General features: G+C 33.5%; 1 protein-coding gene across 1 annotated transcript in view; it reads left to right on the top strand.

Annotated features, from left to right (window-relative positions):
• Positions 1–23,019, top strand: part of POLQ (DNA polymerase theta) — a 100,978-nt gene that overhangs the window by 15,998 nt on the left and 61,961 nt on the right. Inside the window, exons 8-12 of the mRNA XM_031959723.1 lie at positions 1,825–1,971; positions 2,555–2,767; positions 14,610–14,752; positions 15,435–15,651; positions 16,808–16,950. Of these exons, the coding sequence (XP_031815583.1) occupies positions 1,825–1,971; positions 2,555–2,767; positions 14,610–14,752; positions 15,435–15,651; positions 16,808–16,950 (863 nt within the window). The remainder of the gene's footprint in view (positions 1–1,824; positions 1,972–2,554; positions 2,768–14,609; positions 14,753–15,434; positions 15,652–16,807; positions 16,951–23,019) is intronic.

Raw genomic sequence — 23,019 nt, 5'->3', positions numbered from 1 at the left:
AAAAAGCAAAATATAGAATTAATGTAGCTAGACTAAGAAAAATCTGTCAAATTGGAGAAATATATTTGCCCCAAGTGTCAGATTAAAGTCCATTATACAAAATCTGTATAAAATTGATACAATTTATTAGAATATAAGTGTGCAATTTTCAAAATAAAACTCAATTACTACATGAAAAAATGTTTCAAATAGAGAAATACAAATTAAAATAACTTTTACATAATGCTGCATGCACATTCAATTGACAAAGTTGAAAGTGGTAAAGTTGAGGTAAGAGCACTGATATACAATTTATAGAGCTTTGAATATGTCCAGCTGTTCTGGAAAACAGTCTGAAACTGTTTTATTGAAAAATACCATTATACTGGGTTTATGTGCAAAAGAGGTTAGTGTCAGTAAGAAAGGTAGCATATGTTCCAAAATATTATTAGTAGCACTGTAATGTTCTTCTTGGTTGGGCTTCCCTGGGCTCTCTGGGAACAGCCTTCATTTCAGTTCAGTAATCACCACAAGTGCAGCCAGATGTTAAAGTCCAAATCCTTTATTGACTCTTTGTCCAGTGCTGGGCAGCTTTCTGGAGAGCCATTTAGTCTGGCCTTGGTCTTAGTGGGGGAAGAGCAGGAGGCCAGGCCAGCCACCAAGAAGATCAAAAATCGAATTGAATTTCTCCCCTTGGTTCTGAGAGCTTGAGCTCCTGCCGCCAGACCTTTGTTTTCTCTGCCTCTGCTGGCTTCTCCTTTATGTATCTCTCAGTCTGCTTATATGCTCCACACTGAGTATAAACCAATCATTATATCATTAGGAAACCATTGTTTGTTGTAGGATTAAATCAATGCTAAACAAGATTTAACCATTTGTCTTCTCAATTCCACTTAGTACCTTGTTTCAAGTTCTGGCCCATAACATAGCACTATTTGTAATAACAAAAAGACTAGAGTTGAATCATGTACTCACCTACTTGGAAATGACTGAACTTGTTTTAATATATTCAAGTAATAGAAATTATTGCATTATATAAAGATGGGAAAATGTGAGAAATTTAGAAAAATGTGGGAAAATGTGTGTGAATTGACAGAAAAGAAAGGTAAAACTAGAGTTCACAATTACACAATGATGACAATAATGTAAGTGAAAATAACCCTAAAAAAAAAAACAATTTGAATCAAACCTAGTCAGACTGATAAATTCCAGTGTTTGATGTTAGAACCTGGTGCATTTCTGTTAAGAAATGGTTAACTATGCAGATAGAATGTTACATGTGTTTTCTGTTGTAATCAGTATAGTTAAATAATTTTGCTTATCTGCTTTTCAAAAGAGAAAGTACATGATGAAGGGATTGTTGTTCAGGGGATTGATTGTTGTATTTTAACAATAAATCAGTGTAAAAAATTTGTAAACTACAAATACATAAACTGGAAAAGTGACTATACAATTTCTGTCACATTAATTAACATTAATTAATGATTATTATTTATATATAGTGTGCTAAGGTTTGCAAAACACTTTACATATATCATCTCATTTTATTAGGTGTTTTTTAAAATAGCTTCAGGTAATATACTTTTATAAGGAACTTACACACATAGACATATATATCAGATACACATATACCCCTCTGACTCAGCTTTTTACCAGAAGATCATGAAAAATTTTTACTGGGTAAAGATAGTTATGAAAATATATGATCATAGTCATTTAATGAAGAAGGAAATGGCTTGATCATAGGATTATCTCATACACATATAAGAATAGTGGATGGAAGGGAAAATAATGGTTTGCTTTATAATGGCTAATGAAAGTTTATTTTGATTTATTTTATAAAAGGATTTGTAAAGCCACCTGAACTTCACCCAGTTACATTGGACCAAAAAGGACTCTTGGAAGTAGTGGATCAATTAAAACGCTTGCCTTCTGGATTGGATTCTGTACTGCAACAAACTGTGCCATGGGGCGTGGCATTTCATCATGCAGGTAAGTCTGCAAACAGAATCAGAAATCATTAGAATTGAGTGTGATTTCTTAAGACAACCTCATTTTAAAAATGTCAGTATTTCTTGATTTTCTGATTATTTTATATAAATATGTATGCATGTATGTATGTGTAATTTCCTCAATGCCCAGATACTTATAAAATATGACTTGACATGAACTTGGAATTTGGAGCTGTTTAGACCAAGGAGGTAACTTTTAAAGGAGTTGCATTTCTGTTCTTTTAATTCTTTGAAACTTGATGACCATTCTTTGTTCCATTTCATTTCAGAATGTATCTATCACAATGTGTTTTAAAAATTCAAAATGAAATAAAATTTAATTCATTTTCCTTTAAACTTTATATTTTGCATATCATTTAGCACCTGAGGAAGGAAGAAAAATTTACAAGATCAAATGAAAACAGATTGTCAAAACAAAAAAATTTGGGAGCTAATGAACTCTTGACCATTATCCATTCCTTAATAGTCTTTCTAAAATTTTAGTTATCACAGACTTTAGTTTTGATGCTTATAGCTATCTTTTAAATTCTTTACTAAATATTTATGGAAACCCACCTTTTCAGGTCTCACTTTTGAGGAGAGGGATATAATTGAAGGAGCATTTCGTCAAGGACTTATTCGTATTTTGGTAGCAACATCTACACTTTCTTCTGGAGTGAATTTGCCGGCCCGCCGTGTGATTATTCGGACTCCTGTCTTTAATGGAAAATGCCTTGATATCCTCACTTACAAGCAGATGGTTGGTAGGGCAGGAAGGAAAGGTGTTGACACAGTAGGTAAGTAGAATTCAATAATGCTAAGAACATAGACAATTTAGTTATGAGATTACCATTTATCAACTAGTTGATAATTATTATGGATAATATGCATAATAATATGTGAGCTCTTCACAATGATGTTTTTAAAAGTGTAAAGTAAACTTCAAAGGATTACAAAGGAAACTAATAGTGAAAATCATGATTTAAACTTTCTCTGTCCAAATTCATAAATCTTTTGAAATAGAATCCATGTTGGTCTTTGGACCTCAGGTAAAGACTTCTCTTAAAGGAATAAGAAAATACCTAACTGAATTATAAAATATACAGTTTTAAAACCACTGAAAATTAGGTGTTTTATGTTTTGAAAAGAAGACTCTTAATATTGGAGAAAGATTTACTGGAATTCAAGAAATCACTCATCTCTGTCACTCTTCCTTTCCTTTAAAAAAAAAAAAATCTTGTTGATTTTTTTTTAAACCCTACTTTCATTTCACAAACCTAAAAAGTGCCTCAGGCAGAATCAAAACCAAAAGTAAATCACATTTGATTTACTTATCAGATACTGAGAGATACAGCTAAGAACAATATTACTTTAAAATATAAACTCATTTGTAAAGCTGTTACAGAGAAAGATAGATGATTATGAATAGTTTCATCTCATGGAACAGGAAACAGTTAAAATTACTTTAAAGAAAGTTTGAAGGAGATCCAACAAAATTATTCTGAAGACATTTAAAGATGGAAAATAGAAGAATGAAAATGCAACAGAAAAACAATGGAAACTATCATAAATATTTTTGCAAGAAGTTTTTTTCACTGTGAATCAAACCACCATGTTGTTACTCTTCACAGTCCCAGATGGTTGCATATAAAAGTCAGTAAGAATTTATTAAATGTTTACTCTGTCCCAGGCATTATACTATAAAAGATAGAAATATTGCTAAAGAAATAAGAACAAGAAAAGCAGCAGGATTATACTAATTAGACATTAAGAAGATCCATGTTGGACTGACACACTGAGGACATTGAGGAAATTTTCTTATTTTTAATTTTTCTTGGGGCAGATAAGTATCACAGTGTATATAACACTGGTCCTGGACATAGGAACACCTGAGTTCAAATGCAGCCTCAGACACTTGACACAAACTGTGTGACTAGATAAAGATCCTATTGCCTTCAGAAAAAAAAAAAAATTTTTTTCCATTTTATTAAATTTAATTTTCAGTTTCAAATTCTCTCCCTCTTCCCAGTATTCTTTATCCATTGAGAAAGCAGGAAATAACAAAATTCATTACAAATATGAAGTCATGCAAAATAAAATCAGAAGTTTTCTGAAGAAAAAGGAAGGTATTAATACTATAGAAAAATCTTAGGCTTTGTTATTTTTTAAAAAGGAAGCTAGAAAAAATAGATATCTTCTGATGTATAAGCTTATATCCTTAATGAAAATTTTAAAAGGGAGCAGATAGTTTTTTTAAAATAATAATAGCTTTTCATTTTTCAAAATACATGCAAAGATAGTTTTCAACTTTCACCCTTAAAAAATTTTGTATTGCAAATTTTTCTCCCTTCCTCCGCTCTTCTCGACAGCAAGTAATTGTATATAGGTTAAATGTGCAATTCTTCTAAAACATATTTCCGCGTTTATTGTGCTATACAAGAAAATTCAGATCAAAAAGGGGAAAAAAATGAGGAAAAAAAACAAGCAAACAACAACAATCAAAAAGGTGAAAATACTATGTTGTGATCCACATTCAATTCCCACAGTTCTCTCTCTGGATACATATAGCACTTTCCATTACAAGTCTGTTATAATTGTTATGAATCATCTCACTGTTGAAAAGAGCCATGTCCATCAGAATTGATCATCATATATAATGTTGCTGTATATAATGATCTCCTGGTTCTGCTCATTTCACTTAGCATCAGTTCATCTAAGTCTCTCCAAGCCTTTCTGTATTCATCCTGCTGGTCATTTCTTACAGAACAATAATATTCAATAACATTGAGATATCATAACTCATTCAGTCATTCTCCAACTGATGAGCATCCACTTAGTTTCCAGTTTCTTGCCACTACAAAAAAGATTGCTACAAACATTTTTGCACGTGGGTCCTTTTCCCTTTTTTATGATTTCTTTGGGATACAGGCCTAGCAGAAACACTGCTGGATCAAAGGATATGCACAATTTGATAAGCCCTTTGGGCATAGTTCGAAATAAGATTTTTACAAATGATATTTTGACTTTTTTTTTTTTTTGCTATTATATTTCCAAAATTACTTTTTTCTTTTCATATTTGTAAAATGATTTGTGTATATCTGACTATGGTTCCTTTAAATATGAAATCTTTCTTTCTGGTGGCTTGCAATATTTTTTCTTTGACTTGGAACCTTTTATTATTCTTATTACATTCCCTGGCGTTTTTATTTTGGAGTTATTTCAGAAGGCAGGTTTATAGTAGGTATAGGCAGTTTTCTTTCTTTTTTTTTTTTTATTATAAATGCTTTTTATTTACAAGATATATGCGTGGGTAATTTTTCAGTATTGACCCTTGCAAAATCTTCTGTTCTAACTTTTCCCCTCCTTCCCCCCACCCCTCTCCTAGATGGTAGGCAGACCCATATATGTTAAAGTATACGTTAAATGCAATATATGTATACATATCCATACAGTTATTTTGCTGCACAAGAAAAATCGGACTTAGACTTAAGGTAAAAATAACCTGAGAAGGAAATCAAAAATGCAAGTGGACAAAGACAGAGGGAGTGGAAATGCTATGTTGTGGTTCATATTCATTTCTCATAGTTCTTTCGCTGGGTTTAGCTGGCTCTCTTTATTGTTGAACAAATGGAACTGATTTGGTTCATCTCATTGTTGAAGGTAGCCACTTCCATCAGAATTGATCATCATATAATATTGTTGTTGAAGTATATAATGATCTCCTGTTCCTGCTCATTTCACTCAGCATCAGTTTAACACATATACATTTTTGCAATTTTACAGTCTTTTGACTTTGTTCTAAAGTTTCTTGTCTCTTTAAATCATTGAGTATTTTTTGTTCTATTTTTTAAAGCTAGTATACTACTTATATAAGGTTTTACACTTTCTATTCAGAGTTTTTTTCCTTGTTTCTCTTTCTAGTTTTTTCTTCAAAATTCCTTATTTATTTTTTAATCTTTTTTTCCATCCACTGTTAGATTTTTTTGTGGTAGAATCATTTTTCCCCTTTCGAGACTGGAGGGAGAAGCTTGTTGGTGCTTCCCTTTGCTTTTGTTGATTATTTCTTCATGTCACCCTTTAAAAATCTTGGGGATTTTCTTGGGGAAGTTTGGCTTAACTATAACCTTTCACATCATCATTCTTTAACAGAAATCTTCCACTGCAACATTCCATTGCACATCACATTTTTACTATGATGCAATTTTTTGAAAGATGTAGTAAATACAAGATCACAGTGTTTTTATTGTTTGTTGATTATAAAAGAATATTTGATTCAGTAGAACATACTGTTCTCTTCTAACAAAGTATCTACTTAAAAAAATTTACATTTTTTTTTGTCAATCAGCAAAAATTTGCCTTTTTAACCTTTTACTCCAAGTCCATTTTTCCTAAACCCCCATTATAAACCAATATAATAAAATAAAACAAAATTTCACATTGGCCATTTCAAAAATCATCCTGTTTTACACTCTGAGGCCTTCACCTCTCTATTAGGCAGCTGGTAAAATACTTTTTCACTAGTCCCCTGGAATTGTGATTGATCCTTACATTAATGAGAATTCCTGATTCTTTCAAACTTTGCCGTTACTATTTGCTGCCATGGTATAAATGTTCTGCTTCTGTTGACTTCATTTGACCTCAGAACATATAAACTCCATCATTTCTCATGGCATATAATATTACATCTCATTTACATACCACAACTTGTTTATTCATTCTCTATTTTATAGGTACCCCTTCAGATTCTCATTCTTTGCCACTTCAAAAGCATTATAAATATTTTTTTATACAGCCTTAGACTTGTTTTGTTTAGGGCTAATCTTTCCCTTAATCTACCCTCCCTCTGAATCTTCTTCCTCTTTACTTTTCTTTTTCTTCAGTTTCCCTCATAAATGAGATGTATTTTGGTACCTTCTTAGGGTGTATATGTGTGTGTGTCTGTGTGTGTGTGTGTGTGTCCAGTTCAGATGAGAATGAATTTGAAATATCAGGTGAATCTCTTCTCCTTGTTTGTATAGCTTTTTGAGCATCGTGATTTTGAAAGATAATTTCCTCTTTTTTTTTCTGTTAGATATAGGTGTCATAATTTATTCAACTATCTCCTCTTTAAGGGGGCCCCCCTTCCCCCTTAGTTTCTACTTATTTCCTATTACAAAAACAGACATTATATTTTTGTGTACATGGGTCCTTTTTCTTTTTTACACTGCTCATTTGTTGTTTCAGTGGTGTCCAATTCTCCGTGACAAATTGGTGTTTTTCTTGGCAAAGATACAGAAATGAATTGCCATTTCTTTCTCCAACTCATTTTACATACAAAATGCTGAGACAATCAGGATTTAGTGACTTGTTCAGGGTCACACATTTAGTAAGTGTTTGAGGTCAGATTTGAGCTCCAGAAGATAAATCTTTTTTTTTTTTTTTTAAATTTAATAGCCTTTTATTTACAGGATATATACATGGGTAACTTTACAGCATTAACAATTGCCAAACCTCTTGTTCCAATTTTTCACCTCTTACCCCCCCACCCCCTCCCCTAAATGGCAGGATGACCAGTAGATGTTAAATATATTAAAATATAACTTAGATACATAATAAGTATACATGACCAAAACATTATTTTGCTGTACAAAAAGAATCAGACTCTGAATTATTGTACAATTAGCTTGTGAAGGAAATCAAAAATGCAGGTGTGCATAAATATAGGGATTGGGAATTCAATGTAATGGTTTTTAGTCATCTCCCAGAGTTCTTTTTCTGGGCATAGCTAGTTCAGTTCATTACTGCTCCATTAGAAATGATTTGGTTGATCTCGTTGCTGAGGATGGCCTGATCCATCAGAACTGGTCATCATCTAGTATTGTTGTTGAAGTATATAATGATCTCCTGGTCCTGCTCATTTCACTCAGCATCAGTTCGTGTAAGTCTCTCCAGGCCTTTCTGAAATCATCCTGTTGGTCATTTCTTACAGAACAGTAATATTCCATAATTTTCATATACCACAATTTATTCAGCCATTCTCCAACTGATGGACATCCATTCAGTTTCCAGTTTCTAGCCACTACAAAAAGGGCTGCCACAAACATTCGTGCACATACAGGTCCCTTTCCCTTCTTTATAATCTCTTTGGGATATAATCCCAGTAGTAACACTGCTGGATCAAAGGGTATGCACAGTTTGATAACTTTTTGAGCATAGTTCCAAACTACTCTCCAAAATGGTTGGATTCGTTCACAACTCCACCAACAATGAATCAATGTCCCAGTTTTCCCACATCCCCTCCAAAAATCATCATTATTTTTTCCTGTCATCTTAGCCAATCTGACAGGTGTGTAGTGGTATCTTAGAGTTGTCTTAATTTGCATTTCTCTGATTAATAATGACTTGGAGCATCTTCAGAAGATAAATCTTTATGACAAAGAAAAACAGGTAAGGAAAACTGTTACAGTTGTAACAGTTATGCAAAATTTTTGTATCAATAGCTCAGTTATACTGAAAGGAACTCAATGTATTTTTTCTCATAGATTCTCCAGAGTCACTGTAACTTATGAATACTTGAGTTCTGATATTTTTTTTTTTTTTGCATTGCTTTCATTGCTTATATTATTGTGGTCACTATATATTCTCTTGGTTTTGCTTTCTTTACTATGAATTAGTTCATATAAGTTTTCTTGTGCTTCTTTGCTAAGAATATATTATATGTCAGTTGTGCTTATCTTTCCATAGCCTCTCCATCACTATTTATTCCATGTTTTATCATCATCTCATTTGATGAGGATGAAGTAAAATCCGTGCTGTGGTAACATTCTCTTCTGACTTGTGATATGGAGCTTTAAAAATTGTTAATCATAATTTTAAAAAAAATGTTTGTATTTTTTGACCACTTAAACATTGAAGAATGATTTTTAGAAATAATGCTTGTATCAGTTCCATATATATTTTCAGTCACTTTAGTCGGAGATATTTCATAAACATATTATCTACTTGACAACCTTTTTTTCTATATTGATTGGGGGGGGGACCCCAAAACAAATTTAGGAGCAAAATGAATTTATTGATTGTTCTGCCACACTGATAGGTCAAAAAAAGTTAACATGACAGAAGCATACCTTGGAAATATCCCATTGGTCTTCAGAATCATTACATTTATAAGCTTCTATTTTTTTTTTCTTCCATATTTGTTTGCCTCTAAGACTATACTACTAAGAGTATTCTATTTCAGTTAACCACTGCATAGAGATCTTAAAAAACTGAAAAAGTAGTTTTCCTTAGGGCTAATATAATAATTAACTTAGATTTCACATGTTAGTACATATCTTAAATCAGGCTTTCAAGATCATTTCATATAATAATAAGGACCACAAGAGTCTACTCTCTGCTTTTTCTTTTAGCTCTTAAATCCCACTGAACATCATTATGTTCATGTGAGGGAGAATCTATGTTTATCAAACTTTCCATGGAATCTGCCCTTTTAACCCCATTTAAAAAATTGAGACATTTGTCTGTGTCCGGTTTTTTGGAACCACTCTTATTTGCTATGATTTTCTCAACATCATTTCTGATGACTCCAAAATATATCTGAAATTCCTTAATATGCTGGAATATGATTTATCTATACCTGCAGCCGAAGTCATTTACATGGTTAGGTATTCTCTTACCATCTGTTCATCATTTTGAAAACCATTTTCCTTTTGTGTGTGTGTGTGTGTCAGTGTGTGTATTGTGAGAGAGTTCAGTTGTACTTTCATTATTCCTTGCTATAATAAAATCATTAATATTATATTGCCACCTACAACCAATGAACCTTTTGAAGGACTCGTTCTTTTCTTTCTTGGATATTTGGAACTCCAGGGTGACATGGTCATTTCTTTCCAGTGTCTCTCCAATTTTCATATTGTCAAGAGGCTATTTTTATTGGTGATTGTTGAGTATCATTTGGATATAATTTCCTTGTGAGTAAGGATTAATTCATTTTATTTGTATCTTGAGCAGTTAGCATGGTAACTGGCATATAGTGCCTATGCCATAAAAGCCTGTGTGTTGATTGATTGAAGTTCAGACCTATAACACTTTCTCCAGCTGTACTCTTCCTTCCCATATTGTGTTGAGGGAAAACATGTGCCTGCACAAATAAATGCAGTCTTTTTATTGAAATCTTCTACTTTTTGGATTTTAGTTTGTTGTCAATAACAGTATTCTCTAAATGACAAGACAACTCTTAAACTATTTTTAGAAATCCCAAGATAATTTCAATAAATTCCTAAAATTCCAGTACTAGAAATGAAAAAGTGAATAGACTTTTGCTCCAGGGGAGAGATTCTTCTCCCATTTCTATGGGGAAGGAGTTTTCTTAGGGTTCTTGATTAGTTTGAGGCTATGTAGCTTTATTTATAGTATTCTAATAAAAGTCAATATTAAATCCAGGTCCTGTTAGAGCCATCTCTTGATTTTTTGGGAATGCATCTTTTGTTTTGTTCAGGATGCTGACTGGTTGATATAATGGGCTGAAGCTCGAGTTGATAAACTGAGGTCCCAAGCATGTGAGGCTAAATAGTAATTGAACCATACTCTATTAATATATATGTTTGGAGAAAGAATGGCCCCCACCCATTCTCTGTGCAAGTCCTGATGTGTTGTATTGGAAATGATTTGGTGGGTGGAGGCAGAGGGACGGGGAGAGAAGAGGAAAGGTCTGGCTGGTTTCTTGACTCAGCTGCACACATTGCGATCGTGAACCCCCCTTCACCTCTGATCTTTCTTCACCTCTACTGAGAATAAAGATTGAAGATTTTCCCATAACCTGAATTCCTGACTCCAGCTGATTTTAAAATGCGTGGTCATCACATTACTCCAGAAAGACCAAAGTTCTATGTTGAACAAGTTTTTAAGAAGTTATTTCAATTAGGAAGTCATTTCATAGAATCTTCATTGTATTTTTGCATTTTAATCACATTTCTTTGGGATTTTGTTGGGAGTGTTTGAACAGAGTGCAGAAATGTGAAGGCAAAGTCAGAGAATACGGTTTGGAATATAATCCTGAGTCTCATTTTTTTTTTTTTTTTTCCTGAATCTGCTAATGTTGACACTGGAAGACCAGAGTATGCTGCCAAATTTGCTTGAACTGGAGATTCAGTGTTCAGGCTGGGGTGAAGAATGTGTACAGTGTGGCTCCAAGATTCTGTCTTTTACATGATTAACTAGTGACAGCCATTCCATAATAAATTAAGATGTTTGTTCTGAATGGATCTCTTAGCATATTAAATTGTAGGCTAAATAAGTACATGTGTGAAATACTCTAGAGCCTTAGAGCAGCATACTGCTATTAGCCACCATGCCACCTGATCTGTTGACAGTGAATAAGAAACTTATGGGAGATCCTAGCAGGAGCTGAATAAGAGGGGAACAGTTACACTGGTTGTTTTATAGAATGGTGGAATGACATGTATGGAAGCAAAATATTTTTATCTGTATGATATACTATTATCCAAACTTGATCAACATGCTCTGGAAAGTAGATCTACTGGCAAGAATATTGACCTATAGCAATTCTTTCATTATTAACTATTGCATTATTAACCCCTTATCCAGGAGAATTATATTCATAGAATTGGTATAATAAATGTTTTGGGTAGAAGGCTGTAGGTATCAACATGAATGGATGAAAATGGATAAGAAGGCATTTATTCAATACTTATGTTCCAAACATTAAGCTAATCATTTGGAGAGAGAAATTGGCAGTTAGTTCTCTGAAGGAGCTCATTCTCCAATTTAGGGCAACAGTATGTAAAGGAAAATTCTACCTGATGAAAAGCCCTAGAAGGCCTAAGGGAAGCTGTAGTTTGGTACGCCTCAGGAGTATCTAGGTTATATAAAGAGGTCATGTGTCAGGGCCAGATTGTGTAGCTGGAAGGACCTCAGGAGGCAGTGTCAGAGCATGTAGTGAAGTATAGTGGTCCTCAGTGTCACGGCAAAGTGTAGATAGTGACTCCCATGTCATTTAAGCCACGTGAACAGTAAAACAGTTGGAGAAGTAAGGGTGTCCCTGCTAGTGGTGAGAAGGACAAGCTGATCTTTTGAGATATCTAGACATTTGATAACATTTTCATTGAGCATATGACCTTCAATGTAACTTATTGAATCAATAAGTAATTTCTGAAGAACTCGCTACAAATCAGACATTGTGGTAGGTGTTGCTGATATAGAAATGGAGTGCCTGAGATACTGCTTCATATCTCTGATTGGTTGGGAATAATGGTAGGAAAAAAATAATGATAAGTATTGAAGGAATATGGGAAAACTGAGACATTAATGCATTGTTGGTGGAGTTGTAAAATGATCCAACCATTTTGGAGAGCAATTTGGAACTATGCCCAAAGGGCTATAAAACTGTGCATACCCTTTGATCTAGCAGACCTCCACTAGGTTTGTATCCCAAAAAGATCATAAAAAAGGAAAAGGATTCACATGTTGCAAAAATGTTTGTGGCAGCCCTTTTTGTAATGGCAAAGAACTGGAAACTGAGTGGATGCCCATCAGTTGGGGAATAATATGTGAAAGTAATATGATGTTATTGTTTTATAAGAAGTGAGGAGCAGGCTGATATCAGAAAAGCCTGGAGAGACTTTCATGAACTGATACTGAGAAGGGAGCTGAACTAAGAAAACATTGTATACAGAAATAACAAGATTATATGATGATCCACTGAGATGGATATGGCTCTTCTCAACATTGCAGTGATTCAAAGCAATTCTAATAGACTTGGGGTGGAAAGAGTTGTCTGCATCCAGAGAGAAAACTATGGAGACTGAGTGTATTTCAAAGCATAGTATTTTCACCTTTTTAGTTGTTGTTTGTTTGCTTGTTTGTTTCTTTTTTTTTTTTTTTTTTTTTTCCTTTTGGCCTTATTTTTCTTGCACAGCATGACGAATTTGGAGATATGTTTAGAACTGCAGATATTTAACCTGTATTGGATTGCTTGCTGTCTGGGGAACTGGGAGAAGGGGTGGGAGGGAGTAAAATTTGGAGCACAAGGTTTTGCAAAGTTGAATTTGAAAAATGTCTTTGGATGTATTTGGAAAAATAAAATAATATAGGGGGAAAAAGAGAAATGGAAGTGAAACAAACTTTTTCCTTTAGGGTCTGACATTCTCTCAGCGCAGACCCAACCTTAAAATAGATTCAAGGTAATTTTGTGTGTGTGTGTGTGTGTGTGTGTGTGTATAGACATTAGCAGTTTGAGTAGGGTCAGGAAAGACTTCATTTTGAAGGTGGTTCAAGCTGAGTTTTGAAGGAAGCTAGGAATTCTAGGAGACAGGTGAGGAGGGGTTATATTGTTAAAGTGGGTGATGGCTAATGGAGAGATCCAGGGGCATGAAGTAAAGTTTGGGAGGAACAGCCGAAAGGTCTGTTTGTATGAAGGAGAGTAATATTTAATAGTAAGAGCTTAGAGCTCACTTATAACTCAGCTTTGCAAAGTACTTTGCATATATCATGATCTTTAACAACTTGGTGTGAGGTAGGTGCTTTTCTTTCTGTAGATGAGAAAATAAGCATTGACAAAATGGCAGACAACTAGTTATCTGAGGCAGAACTTGGGTTTTGCAGGCTAAATCCACTTCTCTCTCTATGTGCTGTCTAGCTCACTCTAATAAGACTGGAGAGGTAGTTTGGGGCCCCATTCTGAAGGACATTAAATGCCAAGCTGAAAAAGTCATATTTGCTTCTAGAGGTAATAAGGAGCTAATATGAATAGGGAAGTGACTATGGTCGGATCTACATTTTGGTAAAGTCACCTTGACAGTAGTTTGGGGATGGACTGGAGTGAGGAGAGGCTTGAGGCAGAGCCTATTGCAGTGGTTTCCATGAGAGATTGAAAAGGTATGAATTAGGGTGGTGGCTGTGTGTGAATGGAGAGAAAAGGACAAATTTTAGAGATGTGAATGTAGAAATGACAAGAGTGGTCATGGGATTTATGGGGAGAGATTGGGGAGTGCAGCAGTGAGGTTGTGAACCCGGATCACTAGGTGGATAAGATTACCTTCAACAAATCAGGAGACTTGGGAGAGAGGCAGAAAGCTTAGAGGAAAGGTTGGGCTTGAGATGGGTCCAAGACATGCGGTTTGAAATGTCCGCTGGGCTGGAGGTGGCTGGGTGGGAAGACCAGAGCTGAACAGAAAGAGAAACATGGGAATCCTCTGCCCTAGAAATGAGGCTTAAAGCCATGGAAGCTGCCGAGATGAGTATAAATGACATTATTCTGAAAATATGTCTAGAGAGAAGAGAGAGGATCTGGGGATAGATATAACAGTCAGGGGGGTACAGGAGGCAGAGCATGAGAGGCTGGGCGAGAAAAAAGTGCTGATCCCAGCGGAGGAGCCAGAGTTGGTCCTGAGGCTGAAGAACTTAGTTTGGGCAAGAACAGTAAAAGGGGGTGGAAAAGATGAGAATCATCTTTGGCAGCCTCAGGCTTTAGTGGAGTGAGAGAGGTGGAAGAAAAGCCTCTGTAGAGAATATGAGAAAGGGAACTAATAAGAGAAGAAAAAAAAGAATATTCAATTAAATAATAAAGAGGAAATGAAAATTTGAATTGACTTTTATAGAAATAAGAGTAGGATCTGATACATTCGTACTATTTGTTTGTAGGTGAAAGTATCTTAGTTTGCAAGAAGATGGAGAAATCAAAAGGCATTGCTCTACTTCAGGGGTCCCTCAAACCTGTGTGTAGCAGTCTGCAAAGAAGGGAGGGAGGAGAGAGAACATCCAGTATGATACGAGCCATTCTAGAGGTAAAGGCCAACAGACCAGAATGCCACTTTTTCCTTTGTCTGATAGTGAAGCAAAAAAAAAGTTCAAGTCATTTTATTTATTTGTGTAGGAAAATCTTATATAGATGGACTTTTCCGTTATTTAGATCTTTGGACAGCTCTTTTCTAAAGCTTAACTTAGCTAGAGTTGTATTTATCTGTGTTTCTAATATAATTGTTATAAAAAGTAATGCAACATGGTTCCCAAAATATTGAATATTGAATAGTGAGCCTAATCTCTCTAGGAATTAATTTCTTTCTTTTTGTTACACAAAAGATTAGATTAGGTAAACATTCAAAAATCATGAATTATAAATTTTAAGAGGAAATGATGAGATAATTAATTTTATTAGTTTATTACCTTTAAAATTTAGGACAGCAGTTCCAGCTTTAATATGTTTTGCTAATTCCAGAATTTGTAAGCTCTCTCAGATGGTTTTCATCTGTTTTTGAATAGGAAAAAAAGAAACGGCTAATTATTTGCTTTTAAATTATTTTAAACATTTTTTCAAATTGTCAGTCAGAATGAGAGTGATGCTGCTAGTTTTGACAACTAGATTCTGAAGAATTTTTGACAAAATGAACTTGTTTACCTTATGTTTTTGTCCATTATTTTTTTTTTTCTTTATGTTAAATTATAGTTTTCCATTTTCCTATTCATTAGATAATAGTTGGTGGAGTTGCCAATACACCAGAGGACGTCCACACCTATGCATCTTGCACTTTTTTGGCTGCCAGTCTGAAAATGGAAAAACAGAAAAGTTTGAAAGGGGACAAACAAAAAATGCAGCAGGAACAACATGGAGCAATTGAAGACTGTGTGATGTGGCTGCTAGAAAATGAATTCATTCAGATTTCAGAAGCTAATGTTGGAATAAAAAGTAAAAATTGCATTTCCATTTTAATCTCCTTACTTATCTTCTCCATAGTTACTTAGAAATTAAACTTCTGAAAATAAGTGGAAATTAGATTGTCAAGGGACAAAGGAGACATCAAATAGGAAAACCATTTAATTAAAGTTTATGGTTTCTGGACAATGAAAAAAGTTTTAGTTTTTTTTCCCCATGACAGTGAAAAGTCAAGCCTTTACTCATTTTTTTTTTTCTTTATATATTAGTAACTGGCAATTTTCTGTCCCATTGCTGAATTTTGTATACTTTTCTTAGAGAAACAAGCACAAGAGAAAAGCAAATATTTTTAATGGAAGACTGAAAAATTATTATGAAGGCTGGTGATATGATCAGGAGGTTATAATTTGTGGTTCATTACTATCCGTATTATTCTAGTGTGTTCATTTGTCTTTGTATAACACAAACAGTTCCCATTAATCCACTGAGAATTTGAGGCAGATCAGAACTAGCTTCCCTTGGAATCTTGCTGGAGAAGAGTCAGCAAGTCAGAAGACAGCAATAGAAACCATTTGCTGGCTTAATTGTTGCTTTTCCTAATCAGAAAATGCTAAGGAAGTAAAAATAAAAATAACCAGGAGGTATATTTTAGATTTTGAGGATTATAGACTCTCAGATTTGAAAGAGAATTCAGATATTAGCTTGAGAATGTGCTTGCAATTTGAATATAACTAATTACTTTCTGAGTTTTTTCTTTTCTTTTCTTTTCTTTTTAAAGAATTCATGTAAACTGAGGTATCTCATGTAAATTAATCTGTGCTGATTTAACACTTTGGGGCCAGTTTAATATATGTTTATTAATTAATATACATTAATATAACATTTCCTCTTGGGCTTTTTCTTTTCTTGACAAAAAAAGTCTTGGTTGTTGATAACTACTTGGTAATTCTTTGTTTAATGTTAATATTTTTCACATCAACTTGTAACTCCATGAATATTTGAATTTTTGCTCAAAATAGTACAAAGGCTGGACAGATACTCACTTGACAAGAATATATGGTTTCCAAAAATGTAAGAAAAAAGCCCATTATATTTCTGTTAGAATCTACAAACTATGTTGATGATTTTTTGAATTTTTTGTAGAATGAGATGTTTCATCTTTTGAATTTAATATTTGCTTTTCTTTTAGAAAAAGTATATCATCCTACTCACCTTGGTTCGGCCACTCTTTCTTCATCTCTTTCTCCAACTGAGGCCCTGGATATATTTGCTGACCTCCAGAGAGCTATGAAAGGCTTTGTTTTAGAGAATGACCTGCATATTGTGTATCTGGTAGGTTTTTTCTTTTCATTTTTTAATCCTTAAATATATTTGCAGAAAAAAAATCTGTATATATATATATATATATATATATATATATGTACTTAAGTGTATATACATACATATTGTCTGTGTATACACACTTGTGCACACATACACACACTTCCTTCCCCCCTTCCTTTTCCATGTTTCCAGACAGGCAGTTCCTAGAGAGTATTCTTCATGTGCTAGTTCTTTTTTTGAAAGGAAAGAAAGACTTTTTGGTCACTATTATGTAGGTCTACTCATTAGCCTTCTCTTTCCTAAACTAAATAGCTGCATTTACAATTATTTTACAGCTATAATATCTAAACAAGTTGTCATTTTGTGAGTTTTTACAATTTTTTTTATACCTTTCTAGGAATATGAGTTCTTAGTAAAAGATTGAGATCTAGTAATGCTTACTGGGCTAAGGAAATAATCTTATGATATCCTGTTTTTATAACAAGACTTTGTTCTTTTTCCCCTGAATACAGTATGTTGCATGCATTTTTAAGATATCACTGAATTTTTGATTTATATTCTATTTTGTTTAAACAATTTTCAAAAGCCATACAAGTAGCACTATTATATTCAAATACTATATTGGACCAAGGAAATAATCTCATGATGTACATCCATTTTTGTAATGGGATTTTGTTCTATTTCCCCTGAATGCATTCATGATTACATATTATGGCACATGCATTTTTATGATGCTGCTGAATTTCTGATTTATATATATCTTGTTTAAAAATTTTTGAAAGGCCGTCCAGTAGCAATACTATGTTCAAATACTATTATGTTGGAAGACTATTACTAGCATATATATTCCACTAAAGAAGTATAGAGGAGTCTGAGAAAGCTACATATTCATTCCATACTTTGTTTAAAGTGAATTTCCCCCAAATAGCATATTTATGAACAATAATGACTTATTGCGATTGTAAATGTTGTGTGCTGGGGTCTTGGATGGTTATGGAAAAATGGCAGGTCAGTGCAGTGATGTATAAGGAAAAAAATGTTGCTATGCTTATGTTTTTAAAAATTTATTCTTGAATATAATAAGAATAAAATAAAATTGAATTTATTTTTCACAGGTATTTGGAAATGTGCTGGGTGTTGTTTTTAGTTCATTTTAAAAAGCGTATTTCCTGAAGGAATTGAAGTGCTATTGACATATAGGCTGATAGTTTCATGAATGCAGTGCTAATATGGAAATATTTTTGAAGTTTTGAGAGGTACATGTTGAAATATTACTTACATCCCCATAATTTATATCTGCTGTTATTTACAGATCTTTTTCATTCTATCACTAAAATATATGAATTATCTAGCTCTGTCTTGTAGGTGCTGACCCATGAGGACAGTTCCATCTCCTCCATGGAAGTTTCTTTTCTTTTACTTGTTTATATGTTATTATTAACATTTATATCTGCAGTTGCCTAAGTAGCCTTTTGTGATAGTCCTTAGAAAGCCCACAAGATGGAGATGTTTCCTTATGGAAATAAAATGCTTTCATCTAGGAATAAGGTATCAGATTTTCTTCATTTCTCCATTTCAAAATAAGAAATCTTTGAAAATGGAAAAAATCTTAATTTTTAAAAAATGCCTGTTTACGAAACCCTGTCTTGGGACTTTAAAAATCTATAGTTTCCTTTTGGGGAAAATTTACTCACCTATATCTTTGGAGTATTATCTGTACTTTTTCTTCTCCAAAAACAAGCTCCACAGGGTTTTTTTAAACAAAGGTTTGAAGTCCATAATGCTTTTTTTACTTGCCCTAAATAAATGTATTCAATTAATATTTAATGAATGAATTCATTTGATGGACTAAATGGCTACTTGCATGTATATTGGGAATACAAATTTAAACTTTCAAGGAATTTAGAATCTAGAAGAATGAATAATTAGAATTAAATTTTTCAGCATTGTAGTTAATTAGGAGTCTGGTTTGCCCTGCTTATGTGCTGCAATATGCTTTGACGTCATTGGTGCTTTTCTGATCTTTCTTCTGAGACAACTGGTTTTGGCATCAGATAGGGATTTGTTTCTATTGGCTTATTGTGACTCAATTTCTCATTTTTCTCTGCTAGCAGTGGAATTTCCAGGTTCAATGACCCATGATAATTTTAATTAGGACATTTAAAATCCCTTGGTAATTATTGCTGAACCCCTTTAATTTTTTCTAAAACAAGGATGGAGATATCTGTTTGTAGACTAGATAAATAGATGTCTATTCTTCTACAATTCCTGCACTAAGGATGCCAACCTGAATTTAATCTCCCATTAGGTTGTTGTAGCTATCACTCAGCTGGTAAGTTTTTGATGACATACTATAGTCTACTGCTGACTATTATATGTTTCCATTGTTATTAAGATGACTTGAATTCTTAATTGTTTGGAAAATGTGCATTATTCTCTGGCTTGAAGCCATACAATAAAAATCATTGGTAGGAACATTGGTTTTAAAAATTGTTTCAGAGAGAAGATTGGAGTTATTAAAAGCACCATTCAATTTTCCAAAGGCAATCTAGCTTGTTCAGTTATCCATCAAAACTTTATTAATTGTGTCCCAGACATTGTATTAACCACTGGAGTTGCAAAGGGAAAAAAATGAAAGGCTTTGTAAAGAAGATGAAACTTAATATGAATCCTGAAGGAAGAAGCAGTGGATTCTTTGAGGTGAAGGTAGAAGGTAGTAGTAGAGTAGGTAGTAAAGAGCTTTAAAAATAGAATATTTTATATTTGATTCTAAAGGCTATAGGGAATCATTGTTGGCTTTTGGGTATGCAAGTGACATGCTTGGACTTATGCTTCAGCTATCTGGGAGATGGATTTAGGGGAGGAGAAATTTGAGGCAGAGAAACAAATTAGGCTATTGTAATAAGCCAGATGAGGTGATGAAGACTAGAGTAGTAACTTTATGAGTTGAGAAAAGGGGATTATGTTAAAGATGTTACAGAAGTAGAAACAATAGGACTTGATAACCGATTTGGGATGGAGAGTGAAAAATTGAGGATAGTATAGAAGTTGCTAACTTGGGTGACTGGAAAGATTGTGGAACCCCAAGAGAAATAGATAAGTTTGTTAAAGGAGTAGATTTAGAAGGAGAAACAGTGAACATGGTGAGTTTAGGTGTCCTTAGAACATCTATTTTGAAATGTCCCGTAGATTTATTTCTTTTCCCTTTTACTACCAAATTCATAAAAAAGACTAGTTAAAGGGTAGAGAAATATAGAATATCTTTAGGGGTTTATAAAATGAAATGAAAGTTTCTTGAGGATGGGGACAGGAAAATGGACTTGAGTGTGTTTTTAGGTGTCAGGGAAAAGAGAATGAGAAATCGGCTAAGTTGCCTAGTAGATAGAGTAGCTAGAATTGGAGTAAGAAAGACCTGAATTCAAACCTTGCCTCATGCACTTAATTAGTCCTATGATCACTTAACCATTGGCTAGCTTCCCTGTCCTCATCTGTAAAGCAAGGATACTATCATCACCACATAGAGTTGTGCTGAGGTAATATATATAAAGCAACTTGCAACTTAAAACAAGATAGAACCTTTTTTTATCATCTCATTTTCCTTTTCAAATTTGGGTCCAGTACATTTCATCTTCATCTTCATCTTACATCTTCAGCATTTGAGATGTAAGTACTGTAGTGATGAGCAAGTTGTAAGAGATGTATCTTTCACAAATGTGTATCATAATCAGACTAACTGAACAATCAGCATTCTTGACTGACTTGGTCTTTTCTGTATGATAGTGAGACTGAACAAATTTGAGTGATTATTTGTGTCATATAAGAAACTCTGTATTTGTTACTGGTTGTGATATATTGAGTTTGATGCCATCCACTCATGGGTACATTTGTAGAATCTCCCATCCACAGGGTATCATGGTGGTGACAGACACTTTTGGCAGGTACACATCTTCCTTTTGACATTACTTGATAGTAATAAACAAAGGATCACTGGACAAGGGGTATTTCTTTCAGAATGAGATGAATTAAAACCCCTTGAGACAGTTTCTGGCTGATAACCAAAGACACTGATTGGCGGACATTTAATGACATGATGGCCTAAAAGTCTTCAGCTCTTCCTGTTGAGAACTTGACTTGATCATATGATTCAGCAATCTTAAAGCATCAGTACAAGGGGACACCATCTCCAGCTGTACCTTAATCTAGTTGGTTTTCTCCTTCATGAGCTGGCTCCCCCTCCTGGAGGAGGTTAAGGAAAGGAATCCCTTCCCTTGGGTAAGGGCTTGCCTAGATTGTATTCTATTTATAATCTAAACAGAAATTACATCTCCTAGTTGGCTGATGAACATGAGTAGCATGTTCCTTGAGGGCTACAAACAGTTTTATCAATCATCAGTGCCCTTCATAGTCTGACTGATCTTTGCCGGAGACTTGGACCTTTATAGAAAATGAAGGGAAAAGGGTGGATCACAATTAATAATTAACATAATAGTAAACAAAATTAATTTCAAGATCTTTCAAGGAATATGACACAATTTTTAAACATAATGTCTTTAGATATTTCGTTGGAGGAGAGCCTTTTAAGCAATATTGTCTGAATAGAATAGTTTTTAATTATCTAAGAATTTTTAATTAGTTAATAATTAGCAATTAATTAAATTAATTTAAAATTAAGAATTTTTGATTATTTTTTTTTAAACAATCATTGAATCATAATTATAATGAGAGCTTTATAGTCTTAGCACCTTTCAGTCAATTTTGAAACTATAAGTTGTGGTCTATTATAGGATAGTTTTTGATCTCATTATCAAGGGTATCTCAATGTAAGTATAAGTTGTTATAAAGATTTTATGGAGATTAGTAAATAGCCACTATTATTCGTGGTTTCATGATTACTTTCTTTTGATTATAATATTTTATGGCTAATTTTTTTTCTGAGTGTTTAGTAGCTTTTCTTTTAGACAGCTGGAAAATTGAAGTCTTATTCTCAGAACTGTGTCACTTTCATCTCGTCTTCCTCTTTGTATTTGTTTTGGTCTAGTTGCTTTATTTGCTTTCAATGAGTTCTTAAACTTCTATTTTCAGGACTTTGCAACTGTGATGTTAGAATCTAAATGTAGCTAGAGAAAAGTTGTTACAGAAACTCGGACAGATTTTTTTTTTTTCTTACCCATATTTGTCTATTGACTTCATTTGAGTTTTATCAGTAAATATTTTCAGGATCTAGATCTCTTGTTAAGGTGCTCTAAACTTCTCTTTATATCTACTATTTCCTTCTGTTTTATTAGACATTCAAACTTCTGCCATTGTACTCAAACTATGATTTCTCAGCTTTCTCTGATTTTTTTCTGGTAATGATTGATTTAGGTCAGTTCTTAGTAAATGATCATGGGTTATATTAATTTAATTCTTTTAATTAATTCCCATTTTTCATCATCATTAGTTTACTAAGTGGGTGAGGTTGAATACCATCAACTGCATACAGTACCTCTTCTCATTTGCTATATAGTCACCATTTACTTCTCATATATTAGAGAACATAGTCAATGTGGGTAATACCATTCACACAGATGCATAGTATAAGTTATCAAAAACTACCATAGCAGATCATGTATATAAGCACTGTACTCAAATGCCATTCTAATTACAGAAGTTAACAGTACTTGAAGGTACATTTTATATTTCAAAATACCAATGTTTGGAAATCTACCAAAGATTTATTTTTTATACATATACCATCTCATGCAGTACATGGTATATAGTTGTTTCTTATAGATTATAGAATATTAGCTGCCTACATTAAATACTGCTTTGGTAATTTTTTAAAACTAAGTTTAGATATAAGCTTATTGAAATGAGATACTACATATTTGCAAATTTATATGCATGATATATCACAATCATCTGAGTATCTTTCATAAGGAATTATTCTGTTCATTACTATATCCCTTGTAATTCTTTCCTTCATCCCCTAACAAATTCAAATTATTTATATTTGCATTTGAAAGATATCTTTGTACCTAACATTCTGGGAATTCACAACAGAAAAAACAGCACCACAACTTGAAGACCTGGTTCTGC

The sequence above is a fragment of the Sarcophilus harrisii genome, chromosome 3 (assembly GCF_902635505.1).
Source record: "Sarcophilus harrisii chromosome 3, mSarHar1.11, whole genome shotgun sequence".
Classification (NCBI taxonomy): domain Eukaryota; kingdom Metazoa; phylum Chordata; class Mammalia; order Dasyuromorphia; family Dasyuridae; genus Sarcophilus; species Sarcophilus harrisii.
The sequence above is the reverse complement of the archived record's forward strand: the minus strand, read 5'-3'. Positions and strand labels throughout refer to the sequence as shown.